At 36.6% G+C, this 12,914-nt stretch overlaps 1 protein-coding gene across 3 annotated transcripts in view; it reads left to right on the top strand.

Annotated features, from left to right (window-relative positions):
- ptc (protein patched) overlaps positions 1–12,444 on the top strand; it is a 69,055-nt gene extending 56,611 nt beyond the window's left edge. Inside the window, exons 7-12 of one of the 3 annotated variants that reach the window (XM_076369794.1) lie at positions 6,104–6,511; positions 6,955–7,743; positions 7,843–8,790; positions 9,360–9,848; positions 10,106–10,229; positions 10,359–12,444. In XM_076369794.1, the coding sequence (XP_076225909.1) occupies positions 6,104–6,511; positions 6,955–7,743; positions 7,843–8,790; positions 9,360–9,848; positions 10,106–10,229; positions 10,359–10,501 (2,901 nt within the window). In that variant the 3' untranslated portion in view covers positions 10,502–12,444. Of the gene's footprint in view, positions 1–6,103; positions 6,512–6,954; positions 8,791–9,359; positions 9,849–10,105; positions 10,230–10,358 lie in introns of all 3 variants that reach the window. The other 2 variants (XM_031975729.2, XM_031975730.2) reach the window with 2 other exon arrangements.
- The last annotated feature ends 470 nt before the right edge of the window (positions 12,445–12,914 follow it).

Raw genomic sequence — 12,914 nt, 5'->3', positions numbered from 1 at the left:
CAATTTTATTTATTTTCGGTGTGAAAACAAAACGCTTTTTACATTTGTTTTGTTTTGGTAATTGTCGCTTTGTAAACGAGGCTCGTGTATAAATAGAGGGAACAGGGAGGTATTACTAATGTAATTAACCTCGAGGTCGTTTTGTAATTGTAGAATGATATTGTGTAATTCTTAAAAAAAATTCTGCTTAATGTTGTTTGTTATATAATTTCGTTGACAAAAGAAAATTATAAATAGTCTTGTGTTAGGAAATAAACAAAATAGTCAGCTTTAGAGATCTTAATTACTTAATTTTCAACATTGTATACATGACGCTTCGAAAATAAGGATATCCGAAATTCATGATCGTCGCGTTTGCTGGCTGAGAGGGTTGCAGCTGCTTCCTGAGTCACCGAGTTTCCCCAACCGCAGCTTCCGGTCCCTCGAAGATCACATATCTGCTCTCCATCAATGATTTTATCGATCCCCGGCTCCCAAGCCAGTCTTCATTAATTATGCAATCGGATAATGAGTCAGATAATAATTTCATTAAGCACTGGTAAAAGAACGGGAATGTTTAAAATGCCGACGGGCTAAAACGCCTCCTTAAGAAGCTAAATCTGTCTTGATCCATAAAAAAAACAACCAGCTGCCACTAACAAATCCAATGAAACAAATTATAATTTCCCGATATACGTATTTAATCGACTGGTGTTGCGAGCTTAACGTCACGAAACATTAATTGTTAATATTACAGGAATCGAAATGAATTTTCATGTCTGTTCCGGTTGATATTCAATAGCTCCAATGTGTATTTAAATATTTTAGAAAATTACAGTTCTCTTCTTTTACATTTGCTTCTCATCGTTACACCGTTAATAGTTTATTCTACCATTTTATTCTACCATATTTTCTTATGCTGAAGCAGAGTCAACGTTTAATTTCATTGCAAAAAAAATAAAATAAATATTAAACATTCATTAATTAACGTATCTTCTTGGGGCGAAACTTCATTATGTTGCTGTAGTTATAAAGGAAGCTGCGCGCTAGCGAATTTGAGTGTAATGTTAGTTCAATATATTATAAAATGAAGAAATGAGATAATCGTATCCGCAATTGAAAATCTTTCTTCGAAAAAAGTAACGTGTTAAGAAAATATCGACTATAACTTACAAATTTATATATAGATAGAATTATGGATAGTTCTTGCATTCCTTTCAAGCATCACCAGAATTGGAATAAAAATATTCAGATATTCTATTATATTGTTCCATTTTGTCAATAATAGTATCTAATGAAAAGTTCGGTATTAATCAAAATAGAAAGTATATATTAGAACAAATATTAAAAATAAATATAGTGGAAGAAGACAGAAAATGATCAAGCAAAACAGGCAAACCACACTTTAATGAAGTTTAACATGGTACAGTGAAGTTCGCCCTTGAACTACATTAAAAAATGAGACAAGACGGCCAACCTAACATCTAAAGATCCTAATTGGAAAATTTATTTTTCGAATGGTTCGTTGGTCGAGATAATTACTAGACTGTGGATCTTCCTGCACATCCAAATTTTCAAGGATATAATTTGGAAAATATTTAAGGTAGAAAATAATGTTTCCTGGTGAACTTGACGATGAAAATTATGTAGACGATGAAAGTTTTCTTGGTGAACATGATTTTTCCATTCATTTTTTTCTACTATGCGCATTCTGTGCAATTTTCCACTTTCAAATTTCCCGTAAATGTGTAAAGAGCCACTGTCTAGTAATTACTGTCGTATGCTGAGTCGGGTCGGCGTAGATCCAGCATTCGCTGGGCGAACGTTAAAAGTCATTGAGAAAGACATCGTGACGTGGAGAAGGCAACGCGAACCGATACTCGTGGCCAATAATCACGTTGGGTGGGCTCTATCGCTACACGTAGGCTCTGTTGGCATGCGGGTGTCGCGCCGCGAATGCACGGAGAATTAAAGGATGCTCGGATATCGGGAAACGGAATCGCGTTAAATTGGAATTCTTTCACGGAGCTTCGTGACAAATTTCGGATGTGGTTCGGTATAATTATACCGGATGATAATTGCACCGGTGAGAGTAAAGCTGCGTTTACAACTACAAAGGAACCTTTCTAACCAGCACACGCCGATTTTGATGAAACTTATGTGAGACATAGTTCTAAAGGAAATATTTGACACGTATTTTTTCTTATCGAACAACATCCACTTTAAACGGGTGAAAACACCCTTCAAAATTGAGAGTTACGAAATATATTTTTACAATATCTCTGACACTCGGGTTTAAATTGTTCGCCTCAAAATAAACAATTTAAATTTCTTTTTTGCATCTCCTTGGAGTTGAAAAATTGATTAGAAACATCCTTCAAAATTGAGAGTTGAAAATATATTTTTTACGATATCTCTGAAACTGGTGTGTGTAAAAAATAAATCTAAATTGTTTATTTTGAAGCGAACAATTTAAATAATAATGTCAGAGATATTGAACTTCGAGATGTGTTTTCATCCCTTCAAAGTGGATGTTGGGCGATAAGAAAAAATACGTGTTAAATATTTTCTTAAGAACTACGTCTCACACAAGTTTCATCAAAATCGATGTGTGCTGGTTGAAAATGATTCCCTTGTAAGTTGCATCGTATGATTCAGCTCATAATACAATCAAATATCTGAAACTGGAACAAATCTTAATACCCAGTGTTAACTAGAGATTCAAAGAAATCATTTAACAGCTTTCCTGCATCTTAAACAATTTTTTTGTTACTTCGTTTGTTTCTTTATCTATAATGTTTTTAGACGTATAGATGTCCAAGGTTGTTAACTAATTGAAAATTTGGTTTAGGGTATAAAACATTGTACGCCTTTTCAATCGAATACACTGCTTCTGTTTATATTGTATATTTAATTATACTGACAAATACAAGTTGTATTTATGACGTATTTAATTTTTCGAAGAATGACACAATAATAAAGATACAATGAACAAAAAGTATTTGAAATTTTTATGTAACAGTGAACATCACGCGACTTGTGACGCACAAAATACGCGAGAGGCGCAGTGCAGTGTAACTGCAGTTATCAAATCTAAACTGGTACATAGAATTATCGTAGAAGATACCAATTTTATAATTATTAGGTTGAGCACAGCTAAATGCGAGCATAGGAAACTAGCAGACAGGAAAACGAGTAAATGCAATGGGAGCTAACCAGGTAGAACCACTAAACATACAGAGGGATAACGATATAACAATTAACTGAAATCGTGCATAACGAGTGCACTCGTTCCGTTTATGCAATCATACTTTGGGATAATATTTTCAGAAGAGAGGAGAAATTATTCGCGGTACCAAGTAGCTGTAATTTAGTATTGCGTTCCAGTATACTATAACAAATTTGTATATTGAAGAAATTTAATAAAGTATTTGTAACTTTTAATACTTTTAATAATTAATTGATCTATCAAACTGTCGGCTCGCCATAAATTTATTGGAATAAGTGGCAAGTAGTTTCTCTTCTTATTTTTCAAGTTCATTCCCGGAGAATGATAATTAACTTTTATTTAAAATATATTCCTTCGGTGTTATCGAATATAAATTATTATTACGGTCATCATTAATTAATATTCATTGAATTTTTATAACCTCAATGAAAATTTGTACAGATAGAGTATATATGAAGCTGAAGGTGAATAAAGTTAGAGACTGCCGGCAAATAATGTGCGCTCCCCAATTTCTGCGGTCGTGACTCGATTATTTGCTTAATTATTATGCAATGCCCGACGATTTAATCGCTGGTAATTAATACTACCTCGTTAGTATGCGATCAACGAGCCACCGTATCTCTCCCCTTCGGTTTTTTTCACTTCCATTTTTCTTCGCCCTCTTATCCCGCCGATTTCCGCGAACTCGAAATTTCTTCGGTCTTCGCACCTTCCCTCTCTTTGTCGGATAATTAATTGATAATTACAGAGTACTTACATAATTAAGCGGCGATCCTGAAACCGACAGGTTTCATTCGATGTGTGACCTGTGTTCGACGTCCAATGGAATTTCACGAATAATCGAAATTGCTTCTTTCGAAGCATAGTCGACCACTGAGGATTCTGATTTTATTAGAATACATTGATTCTGTTGCAAGATTTCGAAACATTAATGAATTTTAATGTTGATCTTTGAAAAAAAAAAGAAACAACTGTTTTCGAATTGCCTTCATTAATATATCCTTCTTTTTCTCAGATTCTTTGTATGTAATAATATTGTTGTACAGTGTTTACGAAACATTCATTGTTACCAAACAAAAGCTAGTTATTTTTTTAATTACAGAATCTAACTATACTCTAAAAGCAACTTTTAATCGTAAAAATTCTATTGCTTAATTTATTTTTACATTCAACGAATTGTTCGATACAAAGAATTATAAAGTATTGCCATAAATACTCTAATAAGCTAATAATATATATTGGTTTGAACTAATAATAATAAACTATACAGTATCAAATATTTTTATACCCTAACATATAATAAGAAAGAAACAAAAAAATGTTTTTTGAATTATTACTTTTTCTTTAGCCAATACACTTACTCCTCCATATTGGCGAGCCCATATCAAGAACATACTCCTTCCTCCTGTATATTCTCACAAACGCAGAGCTTATTAGACGATAAAACCTGAATTCTACATTTTTCCTATGAGCTTCTATAAAAATGCCAAGGTTACAATTTATTCCCCGCGATAGATCGGGAACGGACTTAATTCATTTGTCGACCAAAGGTCTCGTCTGATTTTGGTTAGCTGGCAACCGGCCTATCTACGGATCTCTGACGCGTGACCGAATCTGGAAGCCGTGTCAAGTCACGTTAGGAATTCTTTTGCCTGTCGAAAGAATAGTTTCTGGACGGGAAGAGGGTTCGAATGGGCGTTCCCCCGGTGCCCCGAGAAATTTGAAAAACGTGATCGTAAGTGAGACGACATAGGGTAGCCTGGGGTGTCGCGGACCTCACAACGAGATTTTATGGGGACCTATAAAAGGAGCATACCAGACAGGACTTTAAACGGTCGCCGTCTAGTTGCTTGGACCTTGTCCAATGTCCCTTTATATCATACCAAAATAAATAACGTAGACAGTCCCGATCCATGGAGATACTTAACCACTGTATCGAACGGGCGCATTGTTATCGTTGAACAATTCACAATTCATTAGTGTCGCGATTTAATGAAATTCGAAGTGATATTTTAACGTAGGCTATTATATCACGGCCCTCCAGGTGACCGGCTTTAAATCATCCGCGAGTGTAAGGCGATTCCCTCGCGTTACTACCTTGCGCTATAAATACCGTTGTCTAGCCAAAGGTTCGGCAACATTTTTCATTCGCAGTGAGAATACGCGAGGCTGACAAATACACGTTTGTTAGGAAATGGGGACGCGTTTGAGTCCTGTATGAAATAGCCGATGTTGAAGTTATTTATTTTACGAATACACGGTTATTCGAGCAAGATTACCTGCGATTAGGTAATAAAATAAGTAAGAAGAAAAATAAAAATTTATTACTCAAACTTGTTTTGAAGAAGTATGTTAGAAGTATTTTATGAACTGAAGTAGAATGCACGTGTTTTATACGTCTAATAGATGAATTTTCGTGAAAATTGATGAAGACGTAGTAAGAAAAGTAGCTGAAAGTAGTACAACTGTTGATACATTGTTTAAAAAAAGATTCCCATTTTTATGCTTATATATGATTAAATTCATTATTTAAAATAATACAATTTAAAAGAGGAACTTTCATTAGAGCCACTAATTCTACTCCTTCAGTACGAACTTAAAGAAGCAAATATTCGTGTAGAAACATCGTTTTCACAAGCCTAAGACGCCCTTCGAATATCAAGAAACGTATTGTTATAATTTTTATACAAAATTCAAAATAAGTCACTCTAATTGCTCGGTATTAGTGTTAAAGAATACACTTTGACGTTAGCACACTCGCATAAAACATATTCATAAGAAAATCATTATTTTTGGCCTTTCTAGGTATACGTATATAAACCCAAAATTATGTGGTCTTAAGAATATTCCAAGTATTTCGAGAAGGTATTTATACGATACGGTTTCTTTCGGCAGGTACCAGACATAGGGGCGGAATTAACAGGCGGCTGTTACGGTTTTGCTGCGAAATATATGCATTGGCCCGAGGAGCTGCTCGTCGGCGGCGCTAAGCACAATAAGACTGGTCACTTGACCCGTGCAGCTGCGCTCCAGACCGTTGTGCAGCTAATGGGTGAACGAGAACTTTACGATTTCTTCGCCGGCACCTACAAGGTACACCACATCGACTGGTCCCAGGAGAAGGCGTCCCAAGTGCTTGAAACTTGGCAACGGGCGTTCAGCAATCAGGTGAAAAAGCATTTGGACGCGAACGGCTCGGCGCCGTACAATTTGTATGCGTTCAGCACGACAACGATGAACGACATACTCGGAAAGTACAGCGAGGTGCCCGTCATGAAGATCGCCATTGGCTGTGCAATAATGGTCAGTAACCATTTAGGAACCTCTCTCAAAGTATTAGCAGATCGTTACTCATACTTGACACTAATATGTGATCTAAACTCTAACGTAACAGTGTTGCTGTAAACTCGATGCACGTTGATGGATGTTGCGCTCGAACTGTTATGGTATCCAGAGTTTCTGGTACATAATTAGTTTTATAAAATGTTAAGTTTGTAAAGTACAGTGATGAGCAAAAGTATTGGAATTATCTTTCTTTGTAAATTCTGTGTAAACGAGTAATGCAAATAAGCTTCAATATCTTTTCCTTAACTCTCTTCCCTTGCATTTATCGTGTATCATAGAGTCGTATATTTTAGTAGTTCCCAGCAATTCAGCCAACGCTTCAACATTTATTTACTAAAGAATTTACGCACATTAAACGTGTAGTATTAATATCAATACGAATTGCGTATGTTTTGTTACAGCTGTTGTACGCAGGCATAGTCCTCCTTCGATGGAAAGATCCAGTACGTTCGCAAGCCGGTGTCGGGATAGCCGGCGTGATGTTAATCTGTGCCACGGTGGCAGCGGGTTTGGGGTTCTGCGCCCTTCTGGGAATTCCCTTCAACGCCGCGACCACTCAAATTGTTCCGTTCCTAGCATTAGGGCTCGGTGTCCACGACATGTTCCTATTGACGCACACGTACGCTGAATTATCAGTGAACGAAGTTCCAAGCGGAGAACAGACTGGAGTGGTTCTGAAACGGACCGGTCTTTCAGTTCTCTTGGCAGGAATTAGCAATGTCTCTGCTTTCTTCGCGGCGGCGTTGATACCGATTCCAGCCCTGCGAGTGTTCTGCCTGCAAGCTGGAGTGTTGCTGCTGTTTAATCTTGCCGCCATGTTGCTGGTATTTCCAGCCATGGTCAGCTTAGACCTAAGAAGACGCCGCTCAGGACGCTCGGACGTGTTCTGTTGTTGCCTACCGTCCTCGAATACCGGGAAGAACAAGTATGCGAGCAGGAATGGCACCGCGAAGCAAACAGTAACCAGAGCGATCCCGCCGGAGCGTCGCGAGACCTGCACCCAGATCCTGACGTCTCAGAACGCGCAGAACGAGTCCTGGGTAGGCGGTAACATCGACGTGGACTTGGACAAGCAATGCAGCGAAGAGGACACCCTAACCGGTTGCAGCCAGGACGATTGCCTTAGCTTCTCGTTGACCCAAATGGCTGCCAGGCATTACGCCCCGTTCGTCACTAAACCGGCAACCAAGGTCTTTGGAATGATGATACTAATCGCGGTTCTGGCTGGTAGTGTCTGGCAAGCCATCAGGGTGAATGACGGTTTAGAGTTAACCGACTTGGTTCCACAGAACTCCAACGAACACGCTTTCTTGGCTGCCCAGGCGAAACACTTCGGATTCTACAATATGTACGCCGTAACCGGGAGGGATTTCGAGTATCCCAATAACCAGAAGTTATTGTACGAGTACCACGACGCTTTCATGAGGATAAAGAATGTGATCAAGAATGACAACGGTGGCCTGCCCGAGTTCTGGCTGAGTTTATTCAGAGACTGGCTGAGAGGCCTGCAAAGCGCTTTCGATAAAGACTACAGCAATGGGTGTATCACGCAGGAGAGGTGGTACAAGAACGCCAGCGACGAGGCCATTCTCGCGTATAAACTTTTAGTGCAGACTGGCCATGTTGACAATCCTATCGACAAGTCGCTGGTTACGCAAGTTAGACTCGTCGATTCGGAAGGAATCATCAACCCTCGTGCATTTTACAATTATTTGAGTGCTTGGGTATCCAATGATGTCCTCGCTTACGGATCGTCCCAAGCGAATTTGAGGCCGGAACCAAGGCAGTGGATCTACACCAATGATCACGAGCTGAAAATCCCTAAGAGCATGCCTCTCACTTATGCTCAAATGCCTTTTTATTTGCACAAACTCACCGACACGCAAGAGATCACTGAGCTGATAGGTAGCGTAAGGAGATTGTGCAGAAAATTTGAAGAACGGGGACTACCTAATTTTCCGTCCGGCATACCGTTCCAATTTTGGGAACAGTACATGGACTTGAGGAGTTGTCTGGGCATTGCTTTACTCGCTGCTCTGACAGCCAGTGTCGTGGTAGTTGGGATACTGCTATTGAACCTGTGGGCTGCTTTGTTAGTTGGTACCTCGCTTGCTGCTGTTGTTTTACAACTTCTCGGGATCATGGGCTTATGTGATATAAAACTGAGCGCTGTTCCAGCTGTCCTTTTGGTCGTTAGCGTTGGTATTGCTGTACACTTCACGGTGCATATTTGTCTGGTTAGTATACAGACATAAACTTCAGGAGATAGTCTCATGTTTCATGCAAAATAATTAATTTTTTATTCTAATATAATGTTTCAAAAAAATGCCGTTAATGTATTTAATTAGAGCTACACTTAATATTAAAACTGTTTCTAACAGTAAAGAAAAATTACTTATTTAATGTAACTGATCATTTTGGTGAAAGTTATTCTTTTTAAGTTTTTAATTCCTAATTACATTGCGTATGGATAATATTTAACCCTTTGCGGACGACGATTTCTTGAAGTATTGAAAACATTTCGCAAGGGAAATTAAATTGTACATCGAAGTCTTAAATGCCAGAGAAAAAGAAAACTAATCACTGATCTCTTGTTATTTGAAGAAATCAATTGTTTGTTCACAACTTCGTACTCGAAATATGAAAGCTTGATGTCAATAAAATGACGGCATTCGTCTTTAAAGGGTTAATAGTATTTCTATCTGAAAAGGTTTAACTCCGTAAATTAAGACACATGAGACCATTCTCATAATTTCAACTTCTATTGACTAGTATAACTATTATTTATAATTTTTTTTCTTTCTAGAGTTTCGTCACGAGTATCGGAAGCAGAGATCGAAGGGTCCGCCTAGCGTTGGAACACATGTATGCGCCTGTAATTCATGGGGCTTTAACGACTCTGCTGGCTATCGTAATGTTAGCCTTCTCCGAGTTCGAGTTTATCGTACGATACTTTTTCCTGGTGTTGCTCTGCTTAATTGGGATTGGGTTGGTGAACGGTTTATTTTTCCTGCCTATTTTGTTGTCTTTAATTGGACCATGTCCGGAAGTAATACCCAATGATCATCCGGATCGTATTTCAACACCGACACCACCTGCTTCGCCGATCGTCAGAAGATCGAAGCCCCCAGCGCCACCGAGAAGATCGTACAAGATCGATAATGCTAGGTTACACACTGAGCCTTCCCTGACGACAATTACCGAGGAACCCAATTCGTGGCACAGTACGCAAGAATCCTGTATAATCGTTCAGCCAGAATTGAAAGTCGAGACAACGTCGACGTGTGGTAATCAGGTGGGTTGTGAGGTGTATTATAAGTTATTTACAGTGAAACGAATTTGTGAGAACTTGTTCCATATTTACTTTAAATATACTTTTGTTGAATTGAGAGAGTTTTTCTTTTAATATTAGTCGCTATAATAATCTGACATTAATTGCTTACACCTAGAAATATACATTTATTACTACTTACGTTTTGTAACATTGTACGAATGATGTGTTCTGTACCTATGAAGCATGATTAACATGTGTGCTCTTGTTTTAACTAACAGAACTGTAGTGGATCAGATACAAGTGGGTCTAGTCGAATATCACCAGTGACATCAACATCTCATATCACAACTAAAGTCACTGCCACAGCTAATATAAAGGTGGAAGTTCACACACCGTTAACCAGTGAGTATATGTTATAATGTTCGAATAAAAGTATGCTGGTGGAAAAACAATAGTCATAAGACTTTTGACTGACACATTATATCAACCTTGATATTTGGATGTAATAATTTTTATATCAAATTATTGTAGGTACAATGGACCGTAGTGAAAAATGCAGGCACACGACTTCCAGTAGCCGAAGGAGCACGCGCTGCAATGCGAACATTAATGTTGGGGAGTCTTCCGGTTCCAGTTCTGAACCGGATTCAGATTCTAACCAACATAAACACTAATAATAAGTACCGGCAAGACCGGCAGCTACTGCTCAAGTACCATGCAAAGCGGGAACATACAGAAGGCTGACTAGGATAGATTTATAGTTTTCTTCCTCTTTTCTTTAGTAACATATAGCGAAGTGCAAGCACCCAATATATATAAATACTGACAACTCTATTCAAGGTGTGTTTGCTGGAAGTTTTACGTTGAAATTGATCGTTTCGGCTATTATAGTATCCATTATTTTGAATATATGGAAAAAAGAAAATAAAAAGATGTGAACTAATAAATAAAAAAGTTGTAAACTAATCTTGAATAGAGCACGAAGTAACTTATAGTTCCCTGCACAGCACTGACAATCAGAATTCACAGGGTACTTTCACATCGCTAATGATTTAACGTGCTTATTTGAATTGAGAAACAAAAGTATTATGACTCAAAAAGATGTCTTTATACTCACTCACGGAACCAATGCGTGCAGTGTTTACGTTTGTATATAAATGTTCTCAAAGACACATTTATATTTGTATCATACATTCAATGCAGAGCATTGTTTGCCCAAGTCTTCTTTCTGAATTGAATGTGTGATAATTGGGATAGACAAAGCGTGCGATGTTAACGAATTGACTTAAGAGCACGTCAAAGAAGATGCTTTACTATGCTCTGTGGTATACGACAGTTTCCATGAAACTATAAGGATATTATTTAGCAAAGTAGAAAAATTTAATTATCTCCTCTATAACTGTTAATAATATGGTGACAAAGATTATGGAAGCGTACGAAATGCGAGCAACGACTGTATAATATTTTCTAAGTATTTCTCGCGAAATCCGTTGAACGAAATAAAGTATATAAGTATTAACATTTTTTTTGTCAAAATGTTATGTTATGAGAATGTGCAACTTTATCGAGATGTTTTCCTTTTAGAAGATACAAATAGCATTGTTCGCATAATGTGTGTACTGAAGTTTTCGCGATACGATGTAAACGCGTCATTATCGAGCGAATAAGATGTATTTACTAAAACGTTTGTACCTATTTGGGTACTTGGATTGCTGAACCTTGACAGATTACGTTTACGTAATATTGTGTAGAGGTATAACTTCTAATTTAGAAGTAAATATGACAAATATAGACTTTTCGCGATGTTTCGTCTTCGTAACAACTACAATGTGGTGCCTTAAAAAAAAGATTATGAAATTTGAGTGACTACTATTTATTATATGCTAACAGTTAACATGCAGTGTGTATATGACTCGAGCGATATTGAATCTAAAATCTATTTATTATTTATTTTATGTCCTCACACTAATATTATGACTATTTAAAACGATACATTTTGTACAATGCCTATTTCATATAATTTGTAAAAAAATATATACTTAATTATTTATGTCACATGCTATATAATATTTTTATATAAAATCGTTACTTAATTTAATAAAATAAGTCAATCCATCTGACTCGTACCTCTAATGTAAAAATGTATAATATATTATTTTTCACGGTTAATATCTGCAAGTATATTTCAATGCAAGTATGTCACAGACTTATGTACAATAAAAGAAGTATTTTTTATGCGAAGTCAACTTGTAAACATAATGAATGCAGAGAAGGTATTTAATAAAAACAGATGCTCTATAATAAATGTAAAATTATTTGTGCATAAGGAACAAATCTATAAGAAACAGAATAGTCAATGTACCTCCAATTGTATATATGAAATTCCAGTATCGTATTTCATCTGAATTAGGACTGCTGTGGTACAAATTCGTGTGCCTTTTAAACATACATATCTCGAAACACAGAGCCAGTAACTCTTTCTAATCTCATGTTTCAACCGGAGGTGTAAAAATTAACTTACTATTATTTTTAATATTTTAGAAGTTAATTATTTTTATGTATTGAATATAGAAGCAATTAATTGTATGATTTATAATATTCATTTGTACATAAATATAACGACAATAATGAAATAATTTAAAGTACATTTAATACCTCTTCTTCGTTTCCTACTTCTGTATTTTAAATAAATTCGAACTGGGTAATTATTGGTTCATATTAATTCGCTTACATCTACGTCGTAAATATTTAAATAAACAACGCAAATATTTATCTAAAAATTGTTGAAGTACCTGACATACCCAAAAATAGCTGCATCTTTTCGTCTTTTTCTTAATATTTAATTTCGATCAATTTTAAGATACGATTTAAAGTGGTAAATTTTATAATTGCATTTCATCAGATAACTGAAAGTTGGTAAATTGTCCGAAAGTAAAGAGCACTTTTACCGAGTTACTTATTATTTTAATTACACTCGAATAGACGTATAATTATATATAAATCAAAATCAAACTTCATTGTTAAGATTACTAACTGTCAGCCCCTAAACAGTAGGTTACGCGTAGAGATTGAAATTTATTAAAATGA

This window comes from Nomia melanderi, chromosome 8, assembly GCF_051020985.1.
Source record: "Nomia melanderi isolate GNS246 chromosome 8, iyNomMela1, whole genome shotgun sequence".
Classification (NCBI taxonomy): Eukaryota; Metazoa; Arthropoda; class Insecta; order Hymenoptera; family Halictidae; genus Nomia; species Nomia melanderi.
Note: the sequence above shows the minus strand (reverse complement) of the source record. Positions and strands in the feature narration are given on the sequence as shown.